The sequence below is a fragment of the Panicum hallii genome, chromosome 2, assembly GCF_002211085.1.
Source record: "Panicum hallii strain FIL2 chromosome 2, PHallii_v3.1, whole genome shotgun sequence".
Classification (NCBI taxonomy): domain Eukaryota; kingdom Viridiplantae; phylum Streptophyta; class Magnoliopsida; order Poales; family Poaceae; genus Panicum; species Panicum hallii.
Genome location: NC_038043.1, coordinates 51152374 through 51172185, shown reverse-complemented (window position 1 = coordinate 51172185; position 19812 = coordinate 51152374). Strand labels below are relative to the sequence as shown.

Genomic DNA, 19812 nt, shown 5'->3' with positions numbered 1-19812 from the left:
CCCCATCCCCTTTGCCTTCCCTTGAAGCACATCACTACTCATGTTCACATCACACAACACAGCATTGCAAAAGGCAGCTAGCCATGTCGCCATGAATGCAAGATCACAAAGATATACATCCAGATGCTAGGAACAGGTGGTTTTGTTTACGTACTCGCACGCAGGCATCACCTAGCTCATCACCATCAACTCATCATGTGCACGTATCCTCTCTCTCTCGGTGTATCGCCAACAGCAAGTAAACGACATGGGCACTGCGTCAGGCCCCATGACCACCGGCGGCCGGCCGGCCACCATACAATCTTTGCTTGTGCAGGTTGGGCACCGGCCGCCGCGCCGCTCCGTTCTCCACTTGTCCCTCCGATCCTCTTGTTTAATGATGCCCCCCCCTTGTCTCGCTCGTCTACATGCATAAAGATCTCCCTTCTTGGATGCGGTCATCATCACACCGGAGCACCGGACACCTCGCCGTCCGGTGAGCCGTTGCCGTCGTCGAGCCCGTACGTGGCCGGCGGCCGGCATGGCGTGCTGCAGCAGTAACGGGCCGGCCTTCACGTGTAGCTTGATCTGCTGATGTGATCGCGCGGCACGAGTCAGACGCCAGGCGACACGCATGGGCTGACGACGGGGCACGGTTCCGCACACGTCGTGCAGATTAGATTTGTCCGGACCGGACCGGCCTTATCGGCTAGGATCACGTACGCGCAAGGGTCCGGTGCTAGCTCGGCGCACGTGCCTTCCTTTGGTGAAATAAAGGGCAGGGCACACCTGGATTCTTGGTTGGGCGGGTGTCCATAGGCGGCGCAATTCTATTTGGCTGTTGGTTCTACAAGTACAAATGTAACTTTCAAACAGTTGCAACGTTGCAAAGGTGTTGGTTCTCTGAATTGGTGAAGCTGGAACTCTGTAATTCAGTAGTATCTGTGCAAATTCACCATCTGTAACAACCGACACCTGTAACAAGTAGTTGCCAGGTAGCGACGTTGCATACAGCATTGCTTGCGTTTTTACATCCCAAGCTCTAGAGCAGTTGGGACCCAACCCAGGCCGGCTAAACGTTCTGTTTAGAGACATCTGTCCGTCTACCTTTCCATGAAACCCATGCGTCTCGTCAACCAGAAGTTGGCACCAACTCGTTTTCTGGAAGACGAGAGAGGATTGGGAGATGGCAGCAACGTTACCTGAACCGAGTTGTCGGTCGGAGCAGGACTTGGAAATCCTGGCGACCAGCGTTAACCGTGGGGGGGGGGGGGGGGGGGGGGGGCGGCAAGAGAGCTAGACGGACGCTCAAAACCAGGAGGATGTGGTCATGCCACCTGCCAATCCTCATCAGGTTCATGGCTGTACCAGTTTCGCAAATCGCAATTACAGTCATGAGTCAATGCATGAAGAGATAGCATGTAGAATTGACGTGTTTTGAGTTGTTTGGATTACAAAGCAGTGTGCATAAATTTCTCTATATCTAGGCAATACACCACAGAATTTTCCCTGATCCAAATGCTTCTTTTCATAACAGAATGCTAGTTCAGAGTGCTGCTATCCAAATCCCTAATCAGGGTGGATGCGAGTCTGAACAAAATGGGTGAGGTCAGAGCTTGAATGTTCTCCTTGCATAGTTGCAGCGGAAAGGGGGTAGATATGTGACTTCTTAAAAAAAGTTGAAAGGTCATGCACAACTGGCCACGTACCACACCAAACAAAGATTCTAACTTCCCAGATTACTTGGAAGCAGATGAACTTCTGTAGGAGTTACTTCAAAACCAAGAAGGCCAACTTGGCAGAAGTTGAAGCTGCAACCTAGTGCTACTTTTCCCAGAAATTGCCACAAGGAGATCCAGATTTTTTGCTGTTGGAAAAAAACAAAACTCGAGGGCTGTTGTATTTCTCCTGAGGCAATACTCTGAAGCTGCTTTCGATGCTATGTTTTCCAGTCAGACGTCAGAACAACCCACGGACAAGAAGACCCCTTCCTCACCAACTAGGCCTTTGTGTTAGGAAAACTTCCACTTCAATGCAGTATTGTGCATTATTCTCGTATAGATAGTAATGCAGTGATGTAAGATGTTATGTTGGTTATGTGGATTGTTCTTCTGTAGCCGTATTGCCTATGCTTGGATGCTGACTGCCATTTGGTCTTTGCTTGAGAGCATTCTTCACCTCCTCCTCTTTCTTATCAACAAACGATATCAACGACTTGATGGTAGTTAGCCTTGCTGGTCGATTTACAATCTGGGGCTCAGGATATTGAACCTCCACCTGGCTACTATACCTGCTGTACTGGCAAAATATGCGAAGGAAGAAAATCACAAGAGCAAGGAGACATGCAAGGCCACAGATGAGGAAGAGGCCCCAGAAGCTTGACAGGCTCAAGGAGTTCGACGCAGCCCCATTGTTGTCTGCACTGCACTCTGTCCCACTTAACCATTCATCATGGATCCTCTGGAGATTGCCATTCTCTGATAGTGTCAGAATTGCTGTTGACAAGTCCTCGGCAAGAGGGGAGTCCCTTGGGAAGGCCTACAACAGAAGAGAGTACGATCAAAAGATATTCTGAAGAGAAAATGCATCTGTGTGTGCGTGTGTTTTGATTACAGCAAACAAATCCACTTACAAATCCCCATCCACTTTTTGTGAAAACCTGACCAGCTGTCTTGAATTTGCAGTATTTTGACAAGAAGATGTCAACATATGGAAGTTCATCGATAATTGCAGCCACACCACCATTTCCAGATCCTAGCTCAAGAGCTCTTGCATAATCTGATGGGCTGTTTAGTGGAACCAAACGGGACTCGGCAATATTGAGCTCATCGACAAGGTAGTTTCTGGAAAAAGATCCAACTTGATAACCAATTGCACTTGAGCTCGAGATCAAGCTATCGAGGCCCTGAATCCCTGATGTCAGCTCCTGAACTGTGAGAAGTGATGTCAAGCTTGCGGTGTAGCTTGAGTTAATAATCAGCACAACAAAGAGCCAGATCAGCAGCACGAATCTACCAAGTGCACTGACTGTGTTCTCTCCTGTGTAAAGAAATGAGAAAGGAGGTTATAAGAGCGGACTAGACAACCCTTGAAATATTTTGACTAGTTTCACTTCAACACTTACTGTGTGCAAAGAACATGGTAGAGAAACTAAACCTGAAAATGGGCAAAAACTCCATAATTAAAAAAATAAGTTAAAAAACCAAAGAGGAAAGAAGTAGCTACAGAATGCAGACACCAACCAGCACACTGTCATAATTTGTTGCCTTGGAGGTCCACGGAACTCAGTATTAGTACGGTGTTCAAGTACCCAAACAACTGCACCAACAGAGAGGAAGATAGCACCTAGGACACACCACATTTGGAAGGTGAATGGTTTCAGAAAAGCCCAAGCATTTGATTCAACCTCCTTTGCTGGAGCTACAATAATGAGACCTGATTCGATATATGGCTGGGTAAAATCAACAAGTCTTGTTCTGTTCGTCACTATAGCAATGTCCCCTATTGCAGCGTCGAAGTACTGAATGGGCAGAAAAATACAGAATCAAGAACATATGTGTAATGAAATATTCAAGGCACTAACCTATGCTAAATTTCAGAATTCGAAAGGATGTAGGAGGATGCTACTCACATTTTCAGAAACCTTCTGAACAAGGTCAGTATAGCTAGGATTCTTCAAACCGTCTCCAAATAAAACAAAATTGCAAGAAACTGGATAGGGCAACAAGCTTATTGCAGCTTTGAAGACATCAACTGCAAACCCCTTTACTCCATCAGGTCCATTGTCTTGTGTAACAAACTCTTTGTAGCTCGTTCGGAGAGGTACTCCAATCCTCATAGGCTTCCCATGATATGAAAACTCCCAGCCACGAGGCTTCTCAGAAATCTGACCAGGCCATATAACACTATGGAGCTGTACATTGTTGGTTGAAGAGTTCAATGCTGATGAATATAAGTGTTCTGGAGCAACAACTGAGAGACCAGAAATATTTGACCAATATCCAATGGTTCTTAATCCTGTACCACCAATGTTCAGAATATCATAAACTGGGTGGATTAAATTCCGGTCCAAGGTAAATTGAACTGGACCAGAAACCCCTGAGAAGTTCACACTCCACACGTTCTCCAGTAGTTTATTTCCATTATTGAAAATCCTGAGAGAATCTAACTGAAGGTTACTTCCTTTTGTAGCTTGCAAATTTGGGTCTGCAGAAAAAGATATCGCATTCCCTTCGCTCAAAAATCGCTCAACAGCATGAGCAATTAACCATACAGAGTCATAAGCACGCATTGAGTAAGAACTGCCATTCCTGGTAAGATTATTCCACTTGGACAACAATGCTTTTTGAATGTCAGAATCAGCAACATGCTGCCTAAGCACGAGAACACCCTGTGTAAGTTCCATCACATCAGTAGTACCATGCACAGATGAATCCATCACTGCAGAAAGCCAGTCTGTTGCTATCCATACATAGCCACTGCTCATCATCCCCAAAGATTTTGCAGCTGAGAACACGTTAAGACCAGAATCAGGGTTAACGTGGATAACATAGACACGCGACTCCATTTCATTTACCTGCATCAAGATATTCTCGATTGTAGTATTTGCAGCACCAGGTGGCAACTTAGCTTTGTAGACCATCTTACACTTTCTTTTTGCAAGGGCATCACCTAGTGCCATGATGCCACCTCTACCATAGTCATCATCAACATATATGGCGATGACCTGTTTCCATTGGTACTGGCTAATGATGCTTGCGATAGCATCCATTTGGTAGTAATCACTTTGTGTAGCCCTCACAAAATAAGGGTATTCAAGGGAAGAAAGGGTAGGATCAGTGGCTGCGAAAGAGATAAGAGGGACATGGAGTTCATTGACAGCGTGGCAAATGACATGAGCAACAGCCGAGGATTGTGGACCTAATACTGCGATTACATCTTTAGCCAGAAGCTGCAACGCTGGACAAGAAGAATTTTGGTTAAACTCTCCCAGCTTGAAAGCATAAAAGTAAATTATCACTTCAATCTAATAAGGAAAGACAAAGTGGAAGTTCTCTATTGTTTTGCATAAAAGATAGGCAAGTTCAACTAAGTATGCTCGGCACAGGAACAAGAATTTATTAGGACTTGCTGCATATTTTCTATGGCAGGACTTGGGAATTCCATGTTTAATTTCATTTAGTTCTCACACAGTTATGGTGTTGAGCATACTATCCAACTTTTGCTTCATTTCTGATATACAGGAACAGCAAAATTACAGACTGATGCAACTGGTGTTTCCATTGTAGTTCCTAACTCAGGCATCAGTTCATGTTGTTTTCTCCGCATATCGACTAAAATTGGCGAGTTGTTAATTCCTATAATTTGCATCACTGGTTATTCTGTGTCTAATTGCTAACCAAGACAAAGAAAGCTGAACTGCATACTGATATGAGATACAAAATCGCAAAGAAAGGATAAAAGTCAAGATCGAATTACAAACATAGATGCAGAAGGAGGGTCAGAGAGTGTCAGACCTTCTATGGTGCCAACAAATCCACTGCAGTTGGTGTCCTGCATAAGAACACTGAGTTTCGTCCCCCGGAGTATACTAGGATCAGAATTGACATGTGCGACAGCAAGCTCAATAGCGGGCCTCACCGCCTTCCCAATAACTGAGTCAAACGTGAACAGCGCACCGATGCGCACCTCTGCCGGCCTCGCGGGATCACCGGTGCTATTCTGGTTATCGGCGGTGGTTCCACTGGCGAACATGAAGACACACAGAAGCAGGGCGGCAAAGTGAGCATAGCCCATCTCCGAGGACTAGGGAGAGAGTATCGCGTTCTTGACGACCTTTGATCTGCACAGGGCCTCTTTCAGTTAAACTCTGCAAAGAATGAAATGGGGAAGCAGAGCTGGCGTCCAGAAACCCTGAGAGCTTGCTGGTTGGTTTCCTGACTCCAAATTCTGCAATTGCGACCGGACGAGCGATGAATTGCTTGCTCGAGTGCAAGAAGCTAGACACATGCTGGGCTCCAACTCCTAGAATCAAGAAACTCACCCGTCCATTTCGCCAAGCGCTCCTGCTGCTCCGGTGGCCGCACACCAACTGTTCGACGAAGCGTCCGAGGGGACGAAACGAAATGGCGAGCAGAGCCGAGCTGACTAACACCTTGTCTGCAAGAGAAACACGCAATCAGACTCCAGCAAGCTCCGCAACCAACGCCAACGCTCCTAAAATATATCCAAAAAAAGCGCGATTCCCTGGTGGTTACCATGTGCTCGGCGACGCCACGGTGAGAAGAGGGAAGCGGGAAGCCGAACCACCAGGGGCGCCGCGAAGCCACATTCGGTCCCCGGCGCTAGTGGCGGACAAGAGTAACCTGATGCCGCCTCGGATTTGGCGGGGATCTTTCCTGGATGAGCAGCGGATGCGAGAGTGGAAACTGGAATGACAGGCACTCGTGGCTCGCGGAATGCTATGAGCAGCTTTGTGCCCTCGCAAATCGCCATCAGATTCCTTTCATAACAAAAAGGTGCTTTTCTTTCTTCCCCTTCTTTTCGCTTGTGAAAAGAAGGATCGCAGAGAAATGTGAGCGCTCGGAGGATGGGAGATTGACAAGGAATCGTGGATGCAGAGCACAGTAGAGACTAGAGACACACATGGGCCACGTGATCTTTGTTCTCCTTTTTTTAAAAAAACAAAAGTTCGGCAAGATTGGACGTTGTAGTTTGAGAAGAACTACAGTTCTATAAATCAGAGCTATGCAGTACCAGATTTAGAACAAAGAGGACAGGTGCGCTTTCCAAAACTGAAAGAAAAGAAGACCGGGGCTAGCAATATTATGGTTGCCTTCAAAGAAACTTGTTACATCCAAACACTCGTTAGATTTTCAAAGTCAGAGCATTTTATAAAATTGTCACGCATTTTCTAAAATGGAAGGAACTTTGTATGTAAATAGGCCCTTGGTTGCCACTTCCCTTTGTACAGATGCTGTTAGTTCGCATTAGCACAAATGTTCCTCCTTGAGAGGATGTATAGACTTTATACTCTTTTAACATGAATGATTGGAGCTGTCCAATATTTGATGAAGTAAAGTGTGCGATCTTTTTCCAGTTGAAACAAACAGAATTTGTACTTCCTCCAGTAGTCTTAAAAGAGCATGTGGTCTTCGAAATAGAGAAAAAGAACGACGCCGGAAAAAAAAATCAAGATTTGCGGAAACTGTGATCCGGAAAGTATGTCTACATTCAAAAAGGGCGAAAATACACTCTGATTGAGTACCCTGAGTAATTACATGTTACATCCAATACGTAGCAAAGCTTTACACACCCAACATGGGAGGTTCATCAGGTAAATATCCTCTGCTCGTCACCATCTACCGTTTCTGGAAGTTCAAGGTCTTGGTGCCGTACGCGAAGAGGAAGAGGAACAAGAGGATGTAGCCGAAATGCGCCAGCACGACGTAGCCGAGGAAGTCGTGCTTCATGCCATAAGTTTCTTTCAGAAATACCTTCACTATTTTATCGGGGTTGCCAGGAACTGTAACCGTGCGGTCTACGTCGCCAAACTGCGACCCAATAACGCCGTAGATGGTCCAGGCCACCGGGTCACACCAGTAGAACCATCGCCACCAGACAGGCAATGCCTGCAAGAGAGAGACAGTTTCAGGAATTGAATTGGCAGCTCAGGGCACCAGTTGGTACCATGCGTCCATGAAGATTGGTGTACGTAATGCCAGGGTTCACAGAGATGCCTACCGGTCGGGTTATGAGGAATCCGGAGAAAATGTTCCAACACGTGAGAATGATTGACACAAGAATAGTTGCGAGTACTTGGGAAGGAGTGCAGGCAACCAGCATTGCACCAAACATCGAGAAGTAGAGGAAGCATGCGGTGAAAAAGAACAGGAAGTAGAAAAACTTGTCTGCCTTCCACTCATAGCCAATCATAGCGTAGATAGGGATAGTATAAAGAACACCCTGAGCTATGCAGTAGAGAGACTCCACGGCTGTCTGTACACATCAATTAGTTTCAATTGGAGAAGTTTTAGTAGACAATTCGTGTATGCAAAGGTTCAAAAATAACACTGAGAAAATAACTAGACAATGGCGAAAAAGAAATGAATGTGCTTGGTTGTTTAAGTTTTCTTGGTCCTGGGGAACAAGTGATTCTATTTGGACAAGACTAATACATGCTCGGGTCATCGTATTTCAGTTAATACATGACAACATAAGGTATTTAGAAATTACCAGCGCAAATGCATAGGACAATGGAGAGAACATCCCAGCAGCCTTTTCACGGTAGAAGACTGTCCTTTCGATAGAAAAAACCGGAATAGCTGTGAGCAAATTTGCAGATCCAAGGAAGAAAATACAAGCATAGGTGGCTCCAAGTAGACTGTTCAGGTCCTGCTGTGTTTCTCTGTATAAATACACGGAAAAAAGCAGATAAATCCAGAATCCAATCTAACAATAACCCATGAATTGATTACAATTAGAACAAAAAGAATGATATTTACAAACATCATAATTAAGAGTAGGTAGGATCGTACACATTCTTTCCCATGCGCCAAAAGACTGTACCGAACACAATACCATAGAGAGCTGTCATAAGATAGCGCATGGCATTGTAGGGTGGATTCTTCCAATAAGATCGATATTGCTTCCATGTATTTGCCATACATTGATTTAGGAAATTCTGAGCATATTTAGTTGGGAATGAGAGATCCTGGTATCCAGGCGGTGGAATGCTCAACTCTTTAATAAGTTCTTGATTGGTCCTGAACATATTCATTATAAAATGTAAGAAGAAGAACATTGATGTTTTGTTTGTTTAAGATTCGAATAATTAAAACTCTAACCAGCGTAGAAAAGAAAGAAACAAATTTACCAAACAAAAAACTGCTACAATAATAACATAGTACATATATTTACCGGTACAGAGAAGAATTTGCATAAATTTCCGCAAAATCAACATTCATGCGAGCCTCAGCTAGAGGAGAGCTGACATCCAGCATCCATGTTGCTGGATTGTATCCTTCTGTAATCTTTGGAACACCTGGAATTGCCTGCAGAATAATGCTATAGATTAAAGGTCTCCTTTTTGTTGCCTCACCTCAAGATCAAGTAACCTCCATACACCGTATATATTTTTTTCTCAAATATGCAGGAGAGCTGCATATCGTTGCATTATATAGAAGAAGGGAAAACACGGTATATCATACACAATTATGAGTGACTTTACTTCTAGTTAATTCCTGAAATGATATGTAAAATAATTTACCTCAAATTGTGAACATACTTTATATACTGTAGTTAGTTTTGTACATGAAATTTCGACAGCATGTCACTAGATATCACTAGTATAAATGATTTATATACTGTATACACACCAATGGAGTAGTGGTGTAAAAGGCCTTCAAATGTTATAGTACAATATTTGCTATTCCCAAACAAAATGCAGAGTTCAATGTGACTACACCTTTTCATTTTCTATTTTCTGAACCTACCTAGAAGAACTGCTGCAATTAGCAATATGGAATGTTTGAACTGGGTTACCACAAACTGAAATAAAACATAAAAGACAATTCACCTCGAAATATTCGACAAGTATGCGAGATTGGACACCAAGCTGGCCAGCATATATGACACGGCCTCCTCTCTTCAGCAATAGAAGCTGAAAAATGTAACCATTTTTCAGTATATTCTTGCAGAGTTCAAAAATGAAGAGATGGTACTAGAGATGAAAAATATGACTAATGTAGGAACCTCATCGAAAGCTTCAAAGATATCAATGCTGGGCTGATGGATCGTACAAACCACGGTTCGCCCAGTATTAACTGTATTTCTCACTGTACGCATGACAATTGCTGCAGCTCTAGCATCAAGGCCAGAAGTTGGCTCATCCATGAATATAATTGAAGGGTTTGCTACTAGTTCCACAGCAATCGTCAGTCTCTTCCTTTGTTCAATTGATAACCCACTAACACCAGGGAGACCAACCATAGCATCTCGCAATACATCAAGCTCAACTAGTGACATCACTTCCTCCACAAACATCTACATTGAGATTAATTTTATCAGTATGGAAATTCTCAACCTTTTCTTTTGTACCATGTCTGCAAAGCAGGCATTTTACAAATTTGAATAAAACCAAGTAATACAAGCACAATGGTGTAGTAACTAATATGTGTATTGAAGTACATAGAAAAGGAACATAACAATATGGATTCAAGATGTGCCATAAAAACTAGTTCTATTGGTATATCAGCGCTAGAAAGACCAAATGATTAACCCTTCTAGGCTCAGGGTTTGAAAGAATGTATTTGATAAGTCAGGGTTGGTTAGTTATGTGTCAAACTATTTTTAGCGCCAGTTACTTTTTGTTTCAATGAGCTCTGTACACCTCTTTCTTCACATAAAATACATCCTTGGATTGATGAGTGCACAGTCAGTTAATGGGCAATATTTAGCACCAAAAGCTACAATCACTAATCTCCTCTAGCAGCAGCAAGGCATAAGCACATAGAATACAGAAGGGCAAAAAGAAAAATGCATACCTTTCTAGTATTCTCATCAACTTCTGAAGAAAGGCGCAACCAAGCAGAATAAATGAGTGATTCGTACACAGTAACATTTGGTGAATGGATATCAGTTTGTTCACAATAGCCACTGATGCGAGCAAAAGTTTCCTGATTCTTAGGGTAACCAGAAAGCTTGATATCTCCCTCAATGATTCCACCTGTCTTTCTTCCGGCCAGTACATCCATTAGAGTGGTTTTTCCAGCTCCACTGACACCAACTAGTGCAGTAAGAACACCTGGTCTGAATGCGCCACTAATATCAGATAGCAGCTGGAGGCGGCTTTCTGTGAAACCCCGTTCTTTCATTTCCTACAAAGCAAAAAAAATGTACCATATGTTAGTATCTGATGAATTGCATTAACTGATTTTGGTAAAGGTAATGGCTTAGTTCAAAAGATTATTATCACATGACTCAGAGGCAGCACCTAATAGAAAAGATTGTCATTGATAAAGAGAGTTTCTGTTCTAACTATGATGTGTTTGGTCAATTTGTCCTGATTTGGTTATGTCAAAACTTGAAACATTCATTTTAGAAGATCAACTTACAGCAGGCATATCAACATAGTAGTTCATGTGGTTGAAAGAAAGTGAAAGTGGCTGGAACGGCAAGACCATTCCTGTCTGACTTCTCCTATTTGCTGGTTCATCTGTGCCTGACATGAGGGTAGATTATGAGATACTAGATGTAGATAAATATATAAAAAATATTGATAGAAACAAAAGGACATGCTTCATGAATCATGACACTTGCATGTTAGTGTGAGTTGTGGGAATCAAGATATTTCATTACTCACGGCCTCTTTCAATATAGGATTCTCATAGGAATGTCATACGAAACAAAACATCAAGAGTGGATGCTTCTTTTCCTCTAAACTTCTTGTACAATTACAATCCAAATGGGACATACTGAAAAAAAACTAGGAAAGCAATAAAGATAAAAAACACACAAAAGGATGCATTTGCTGCTCTCTTACCGTGGGTCACCTGGGACATTTGTTCTTGATCTGCTGACTTCTTTTCATCATCATCATCAGATATTACAGCATTTGATGAACTGCCACCAGCTGTAGGAGATATAGTTCATAAGTGCTTCACATAGGCATCAAGCTAGTGACAGTTCCAGAAATAAGAAGGAAGCTTACCGCTCAAGAATGTAAGAGCGCAAAGGAAGAGAATGTTGAAAAGAATAATATATCCTATCGTGGCACCGATTGAAAGCCAGAACCCCCATTGACTACCAAAGGAGCCTTTAACTTTCAGAATAGCCTTCCCTATTGTTGGTGCATCAATGTTTGCTTCAGTGTTCGGCTGCAGTTAAATACTATATTAGTTCAATACATTCCTCCATGCAAATAATCAAGCATATCAACAACCTAGAAACTATATTAGAAAAAACAAGATAGACATGGTTTTCTTTTCTTCAAATTATTGACACTTGGCATGACATCTCTGAATAAAGTATCTATCTTGGAGGACACCAATTGCTTTGTCTGTACCTAATATAGAGAAAGTATCACATTTAGAAAAGCCTTTTTTTGTGTGTGTAAACAAAAACTTACACTGGCCCATCTAGTGGAAAGAAATTCATTGACCGATATAGCGTTATTACTGTACATCATGGGAGATGTCCAGTAGCCCCAAATCCACCATGGTTTAATGTTCTCTGTACACATAAGTATTAAGAGGCACAGTAAGAAACAGTAGTCCTTGGGAAAAAAACAGGTTTACACAGCTATACATATATCTAACATCAATCACACTTCAGCGGCATCACTTTATTTATAGAAAATAAAAGCTGTGGAGAACTACTAGCCATGGTGAGTAAAGTTGATTCTCCACTATGGCACACTTCTTTTTGAAAAGAAGACACACTTACGTCTGGGGATGAGAAACCCTCCGAACAAGAAAACAAGAAGCAGTGAAAACATGCCAAATGTATTAGCCACAACCATTGTCTGCAAAATTGCGCCTAGCAACCGAAACATGGCCACAGCCATCTGGTGGGTTAAAAAGTATGCTAGAAACTGGCTGAAGAACCTGAAAACAGTACACAGAGGAACATGTCAGATGAAAAACTGATACAAAATTTCATTATGCGGAATACTATTACTACTTTACTAATACCTCTTTTAATTTTTTTTGCACTTTATTTCATTTTATTTTATTTTGGCGGTCACGTAGGGTTTCAAATCTAGCCTACACCAGAATGCTCGGAAGTAAAAGGCTTTGTTTGTTGTCGGTGCTGGTGCTTTAGTTGTCGAATATATAGAACTATAAAAGTGTAAAAGTGTATGAACTGAAAAGAACAGCTACCTTCCTGGAGCAGGTGCAAAACCTATAACATAATATGTAACAGTTGTCCACGAAATTGACTCCAGGAATGAAAATGGAATCTTTAAAATAATGGTTGCAAGTCCAAAGGTCCATGCTGGAAAGAACAAGTAGTCTCTCTGTTTATAGAATACTGGTAGCTTCTTAATGATCATGTTCAACTCAGGAAATCCAATGAACATGATTGTGATCAAAGATGAAGTCAAGACACCATTAAATTTGCCACCATCAGAAAACTTCCCACTGGGCATCTTTGTTCTGAAAAACACTGTCATGGTTAAGAATGCCAGGAAAGACAATTCAAAAGCCTTGAATATGTAGAGGAAGGAGTTGCGCTTCATCAGCAACCATTCTCTGGACAAGACTGCCTTGAGAGACTCCCAGCTAGATAATCCATACTTCTTGGTAGTCAAAGCAGCAGGATGTGTTTTAGATTTGTCGTAAGGAACTTGCAACTCTTTCTGGAGCTTCTGGCCAACATGAAATGTCTTGAAATGTTGCACGAACTCTGGGACTGACACATAACGATAATGTTCCTGGTCGTGGAACCAATACTGCTGTTGATCTTTCCTGGAAGTCACCTCTTGAAGGAAGTCTGCCACTCCTTTCCGTTCAGGGCACCGGAAACCAGCACTCTCAAAGAATTCGAGGATGTTTTCCCGTGGCCCATGGTAGACTATGTAACCTTCTGATAGTAAAATGATATCATCAAATAGATTGTAGGTCTCAGGTGGAGGCTGGAGAAGGGAGATCATTACTGTATAATTCATCACATGAACCATCTGCCTGATGTATTTGACAATCTGAAATGTGCTGGAACTATCAAGCCCAGTAGATATTTCATCCATGAACAAAGCCTTTGCAGGTCCAGTTAGCATCTCACCTACAGCCAAAGCAATTATTGAAGTTCACAAAAGTTAAGATCAGGTTCCTTATGATGAATATCACACAGAAAGCAATCATTGAAGTCCAAGAAATTTAACATCAGGGTTCCATGTGATGAATAAAACACAGAAACAAACTATTTAGCAGTAAATAATAGAGGAAGGCGGTGATAGAGTCATCATGTAAACCAATCCCATAGTTTTATTTAGACCTAGTTAAGGTAGTGATTTAAGTCACCGATCAAGTAAAAATGGGAGGTGTAGAGTCATAGGGTTCCATGTCTGTAACTAGATCATAGAGGGCTAAAATCCTAGATCTGCCACTGGAGAAAAGAACAATAAACATGGGACTCTGAAAAGCTGTAATTTAGAAAATAACGGATGCTTATGCTGCGATTCGTGGAGAACCCTCCATATCACAGTTGTAGTGATTATGATTGAATATGTAGTGCTTATGGTAAAACATGTACTGAATAATTTTTAGAGTTTCATGGAGAAATTGCAAATCTTTCTTTCATATTAAAATGGCATGATGCAGACATACCGGTCGTCACACGTTTCTTTTGCCCACCAGAAATGCCTCTTTGCATCTCATCACCAACAATAATATCAGCACAAATGTCAAGTCCCAGAACCTGCAGAGATTTATAAACTCAATCAGCAAGGATAAACCATGGGCAACTATTGAGATTCAATTTGTGTAACTGTCACAGAGATATGTCTACCTCCTGTTATTAAAAAGTGGGCTAAACTAAGAGAACATATTTTTGCAAGACTTTCTTCCTACGAGTAGTAAGAGAAAGAAATGGTTAATTTGAAACCAGAAGGCCTAAACCATTTTATTTTGACTTGCAGAATGTTATGGGAACTCACCTTGAGAGTAATATCTGTCATAACGTTGGTCTCCTTTCCTTCAACTGCAGTTGCTTTCATGAAAGCATCAATTTCAGGGTCAGGCTTAATACCAGCATTCCGTTCCCGTCTCGCCAATTCTGACAACATATCATATCTGGCACCAATGCCTAGACATCTTCTGGAAAAGTCCATTGTCTCTCTTACAGTCATTTCTCCATTGTGTAGATCATACTGACTGACATATGCACTAGTCCTCTCAGGATAGAACTCTGAAAACTCATGGCCACAGTATGTGATTTTCCCAGACACCTGTAGTAGCAAATGAGTGATGTGGCATACGCTATGCTTGCATAATCAGAAGAAGCTACATCTAAGAATAAGTGTGCAACCTTGAGATTCTTAGCATGCTTCCCAGTTAGTGCTTGCATAAATGTGCTTTTCCCAGATGATGGAGGCCCCAGAAGAAGTGTCATCCTGAAATAGTAGTTTACAACAACAACAACAACGAAGCCTTTCAGTCCGAAACAACATCCTGACATAGTAGTTTAATACCAAAAAATAGTTAAAAAAACAGCAATACTGTTCTATTTTTTATTAGAAACTGTAAAATAACCATTTTGATGGCTATTAGAAGAAATCACTTCAGATATACATGTAGCAGGTATAAGATTTACAAAGTAAAGAAGCGCTGATTTGGCCACAGAAAATCTGAATAAGCAGTATGCATCAATTCTTTTACTGGGGAAAGGGGAAGGCTGAAGTTCAGGTTAGCTATGGGTCCCTTTTCTTTGAGCCACGGAGAGAAAGCCCTTGGATAGATTGACTACTAAAATAACCAGGAAAAGGACTAACAGTAGGTAATTTACTCCAAACACAACCGAGTGATGAGGATCCGTAATGTACCTCGATGGTTTGATGATGCCGCTGACATCCTTGAGTATCTTAATCGTCCTCTTGTTCGACGTACCGAACCGGCTGATGAGTCCCTGCGAAAAAACAAAAAATGATTCCGAATTTCAGCTAAGGCGAGCCGTGACGCTGACGCATATCAGGAATTAAGCTGGTACTAGCCAGCTCGACATAAGAAATCAGAGCATGATGAGGAGAGCCCGCAGGCACGGCCGCACGGGACAAAATGGGGCACGAGGACATGCGCGGGTGAGCCGAGTAGCCCGACCCACGGTGCGGGAGCATAGATGAGGTGGACTAGTTCCGAGTGAGTGTAGAAGTGGGGGTACCGTGGCGGGGGTGGGGGCGGGGGCGGCCGAGACCGCCGCATCTCCGCGGCCCCCGGAGAAGGCGGTCGCCGGTGGTCGGTGGAGGATCCCACCATTGCAGAGCCTGTCGTGTGCGGTCTGCGGTGGCGCGTCGAGTGTTCATCGCGACTCGCGAGAGAGTGAGCGTGGCTGCCGTGGGGAAAGGAGAATGCCGGCGGGGATTCATTCTGGGCCGGCGTTGGCTGGGACGTTGGGCCTTTTTTTGGGCCTGATTGTCTAACAAATGAGGGTTTTGCTTTTTTTTTCCCTTGAGCTGGATGAGGAGGACCTTCTGTTGAGGCGTGCGGACCTGTCACAAAAGCCCATCTACGACCCACCGCACCGCCGAGGAAGTGGAGGGGGAATGGAGGGAGCGGCCACCAAGGGTGGGAGGTGGAGGGAGCGGCCAGTGGCTTGGTCGCCGGCGGCTAGGGTGGTAGTCAAGGTAGCAGTTTTAAGATTTTGAGTTTGTTGGAGTGGCGGCGGCTTCCATGACCGGCGGCTCCAGAGGGAAGGTCGGGGGCAGCGGTGGTCCGGCGGTGGCGGCGGTTCGGTCGGGGCGGAAGCGAGGCGGCGCTCGGGCGGGCGGGGTGGACCCCCGGCGGGAGCAAGAAGAAGGCCGGCACTGTGTTGCCGTGCCGGTGGGTGGTGGGTCGGCGGGTGGCGAGGTGGTAGCAGCCGCCGGCCAATGCTGTGGAGGAGGGGGCGGTGTCGGGAGGAAGAAGATAGGGATGAGGGAGTGCATAGTCCGATGTTCTGCAATGGATCAGATCCCAGTCACATACATGATTGGGAATAGCCCTCGCTATTTAGGGTCACGCGCGTGATTAGAGTTATTCCTGTCGTAGAAGCCCTTCGGCTTCCATGTAATATCTTGATCCAATATTTAAACCCATCATACTGCATCCGAGGCCGGTTTGCATCCGAAATCAGACCAATGAAAGCGACAGGAGAATACAGAGAGGTAAATTAATATTTGATAATGTAACATGCAATCAAATGTCACAACGATACTAAAAAGTTATAGTTTCTAAACCACTTATTAAAATTAAATTTCGATTATGCTGTTGTATTCTTCACCTCGAGAGCTTCATTTTGCAAAATAATTGTTCTAACTTTACAAATAAATTGTTCCACATTCACAAATAAATTATTCTACCTTCATATTTCTAAGAAAATAGAAATTGTTCTGATAATAAAATAAAATGTTATGGAACAAAGTAAAAATGTTCCAAAAGAAAATTTATTTAAATATTATATTATTAAATGCGATCTTGTTTTAAGCATCTCATCCTAAGAAATATAATGGTGCAGTCAGAATTTAATTTAGCTAATCCGTTTGTGAATGATATATTTTTTAGTTAGATGCACGTTTACACAAAATTTTATACGCTTGCGTTGCGTCAGGCTCCTGCTGTACAGCGGCGATGGCTGGCTGGGCCGCTGCGTCTGCGCAAAGGATTCAGCTGGGCCTTCTGTGGCACAGCGACATCCAGTCGCGCGCGCGACTGCGATGATTGGCGACCTTCTCCTCTGAGCGAGCGGGCAGAAGAGCAGTAGGCCTCGCTGGAACGGCCCAGCTCGGCCTCATGTTTCCACATGCGCAGCAAACAGTAATAAGCAAATAAAACTCAGTAGTTTAGGTTATTTGTCAAGTTCCCTCGACTGTTCACAAGTGCTCGTAGTATCTTGAATTTGTTTCGAAAATTTACATCCATATTTCAAGATTTGTTCAGGGAATTAACGATAGTGCAGTGCTTCAGTAGTGAGAATTGACGTGCTTGTTGTTCGTGAGAGGTGCCAGTCTCATGAAGGTGCCAAATAGAGTTGTGGTGTTATAGATGTCCATCCTATCCTCTTGAAGGTGCCAGATAGAGTTGTAGTGTTACGTGCGTGTATTTCTAGAGGTGCGTGTGCGTGCCTTTACGTCAGCGTTTACGATGATCGACGACTTGCCGCACTAGCTAGTAGCTTGGACTGGAATTCCACATCGTCTAGAAGGCAACAAGGAATCTGCGGCCTACATGGCTGATGGATCGGACTTGTCGTCCATGGACATGCGGAGAGTTCTGTTTTGGCGGCTGGTCGTCGTAGCTTGCTGCTTGCCGCCTTACCCCTTCGGCAGAGGGTGATGTTATGAGTATGATCGATCGATCGACCGGCCGGCCGGGTCCCGGCCCGGGTACGAAAAATCCAACCTCGGGGGGGTGGGGGGGGGGGGGTGTTGTTAACTTAAACGTGCCTGACTTTTGCTTTTCGCCGTCCACTCGGATCGAAGCTAGGTTAGCTGCAGGGGCTACGTGCATGCCGTCATTTTCCGCGTACGGTTCCTTTATAGTGGACTACGCAAATCTACATGCATGCATGCTGCTGGGATGCACACTCCGTCTGAAGAAGAGGAGGAGGAGCTCGCAGAGACCAACGGCTGCTGCTAGATTAGATGATCTGCGTGCGTACCTCGACGACGTTGATGGCGGCGTTGAGCAGCGTGGGCACGGCGCGCGCGCCGACGTGCACGTCCGCCTCCGCCGACAGGTGCTCGTAGCGCACTTCGATCTGGGGGAGCTCGATGCCAACCCTGCACACCACGCCACCCGTAGCCATTGATTCGGTTAGCATCTCGACCGAGCGATCGAATTCGGTTAGCAAACTCACAGGTCGAGTCGGTCCCGGAAGCGGCGGAGCAGGCGCTCGTTATCGTCCTCGACGGCCTTGAACACGCGCTCCATGAGCTCCCGCGCCTCGCGCGGGTCCAGGTTCGCGATGTCCACCTCGTCGGCCGTCAGCTTCGCCGCGCCGCCGGCCTGCTCCTCCAGCGCCCTGCGGATGATGCCCCGCCGCATGCGGTCGTACGTGGGCAGCTTCTCCAGCGCCGCCCACCGCAGGTTCTCCTCGTCGTCCCCGCCGTCGCGGCTCGCCGCCGACCGCCGGAACGGGTCGTCCGGGTCGCCGCGCAGCGACCGCGAGATGGACGCCGCCGAGAGCCAGCTGCGCCGGCTCCCCGACGGAGCGATCTCCCCGGCCATCGCTGCTAGCTCGATCAATGAGCTAGCTAGCTGTAGGCTGTAGCTGATCGACTCTAGCTAGCTACCACGATGCGAGCTGAGCTCGCGTTGTTTTGCTTCCGATCGATCCTTTGGCACACGAGGAATGCTAGCTAGCTGCGTGCCTGCGTGTATATATATAGTAAGCTCGAGCAAGATTGAACTAAAGGGAGACCTCGGCTCCACGGGCGCGCGGGCGTCGTTGACCGTTGACAAGATCGCGCGCGTTGGGTTGCCGGCCGGAAAGTTCTTGCGGGTCTGATTTCTTTCTACCTCCCTAATTTTGGGTCGTTCTGGGCTACAAGTCCAACGATCCAGAAGGGATAGATGCTTGGTTGGACCATGCAAGTTACTATAGCTGGTAGTCGCGCCATGGAGGGAGTTGTTAGGTGGATGGAGTCTATAATTAATAACACACTCCTACCTTACTGGAGGAGAGGCACATATTTGCATGATGCACTCTTATATATTCTAATTAGCGTGCTAGTACAACGTAACTTGGCAATTAGAATGCACATTTAACATCTTTTAGGTTTTGGGGCGAGTCGTACGCAAACTACAAGTCACGCCCACGGCCCACACATGGCTGCAGATTGAAGGTTGTCTGCCCTTACTAAGACCTTCTTTGGAATGCCTGATTCTTAAAGCATATATATGAACGGGAAAAGCACAGGATTGGAGTACATGTACAGCTGAAATCCTACGAAAATATAGAACACAGGAAGATACAAAACGTAGGAAACTTGTATTTTTTGGATACTACATAGGGAAAAGATAGGAATCCTAACAGCAATCCCAACCCATAGTGCCTATGGATAGTGTCTATGCTGCCACATCATCAAGACACTATTTTTAGAAACTACACTCTACAACCCATGTTGTCTTGTTGTGGATT

General features: G+C 44.5%; 2 protein-coding genes across 4 annotated transcripts; both read right to left on the bottom strand.

Annotated features, from left to right (window-relative positions):
* Window positions 1–1489: 1489 nt before the first annotated feature.
* On the bottom strand, window positions 1490–6847 carry LOC112879898 (glutamate receptor 3.4-like). 3 transcript variants are annotated; one of them, XM_025944322.1, is made up of 8 exons: window positions 6237–6847; window positions 6023–6138; window positions 5496–5821; window positions 3611–4938; window positions 3222–3499; window positions 3104–3135; window positions 2612–3018; window positions 1490–2517 (listed from the first exon to the last, which is right to left on the bottom strand). In XM_025944322.1, the coding sequence occupies exons 3-8, from the start codon at window positions 5773–5775 to the stop codon at window positions 2074–2076; spliced, it is 2769 nt and encodes a 922-aa protein (XP_025800107.1). In that variant the 5' UTR covers window positions 5776–5821; window positions 6023–6138; window positions 6237–6847; the 3' UTR covers window positions 1490–2073. The 3 variants fall into 3 exon arrangements, with proteins under 3 accessions (XP_025800107.1, XP_025800105.1, XP_025800108.1); XM_025944320.1 differs by having other exon boundaries at window positions 5496–5928; window positions 6237–6846; XM_025944323.1 differs by lacking the exon at window positions 6237–6847 and having other exon boundaries at window positions 6023–6214.
* A 306-nt stretch (window positions 6848–7153) lies between these two features.
* LOC112879897 (ABC transporter G family member 43-like) lies at window positions 7154–18950 on the bottom strand. The gene is made up of 20 exons (XM_025944319.1): window positions 18529–18950; window positions 18331–18451; window positions 15521–15603; window positions 15007–15091; window positions 14636–14926; window positions 14307–14397; window positions 12861–13761; window positions 12424–12584; window positions 12107–12210; window positions 11690–11855; window positions 11522–11611; window positions 11094–11200; window positions 10524–10856; window positions 9733–10023; window positions 9557–9640; window positions 8899–9032; window positions 8517–8744; window positions 8215–8386; window positions 7723–7977; window positions 7154–7610 (listed from the first exon to the last, which is right to left on the bottom strand). Exons 1-20 carry the CDS (start codon window positions 18897–18899, stop codon window positions 7341–7343), a joined length of 4338 nt encoding a protein of 1445 aa, XP_025800104.1. The 5' UTR covers window positions 18900–18950; the 3' UTR covers window positions 7154–7340.
* Between the last annotated feature and the right edge of the window lie 862 nt (window positions 18951–19812).

What these genes read in the sequence shown, in the direction of transcription:
- LOC112879898 (XM_025944322.1), bottom strand. Translation starts at nt 5,775, where the DNA reads ATGGGCTATGCTCACTTTGCCGCCCTGCTTCTGTGTGTCTTCATGTTC. An exon ending in TACCATGTTCTTTGCACACA is followed by an intron (nt 3,019 to 3,103) that starts GTAAGTGTTGAA and finishes TTCTTTACACAG; the next exon opens with GAGAGAACACAGTCAGTGCA. An exon ending in CAAAAAGTGGATGGGGATTT is followed by an intron (nt 2,518 to 2,611) that starts GTAAGTGGATTT and finishes CTTCTGTTGTAG; the next exon opens with GCCTTCCCAAGGGACTCCCC.
- LOC112879897 (XM_025944319.1), bottom strand. Translation starts at nt 18,899, where the DNA reads ATGGCCGGGGAGATCGCTCCGTCGGGGAGCCGGCGCAGCTGGCTCTCG. An exon ending in TTTGCACCTGCTCCAGGAAG is followed by an intron (nt 12,585 to 12,860) that starts GTAGCTGTTCTT and finishes TACTGTTTTCAG; the next exon opens with GTTCTTCAGCCAGTTTCTAG. An exon ending in TTGATGAGAATACTAGAAAG is followed by an intron (nt 10,024 to 10,523) that starts GTATGCATTTTT and finishes ATCTCAATGTAG; the next exon opens with ATGTTTGTGGAGGAAGTGAT.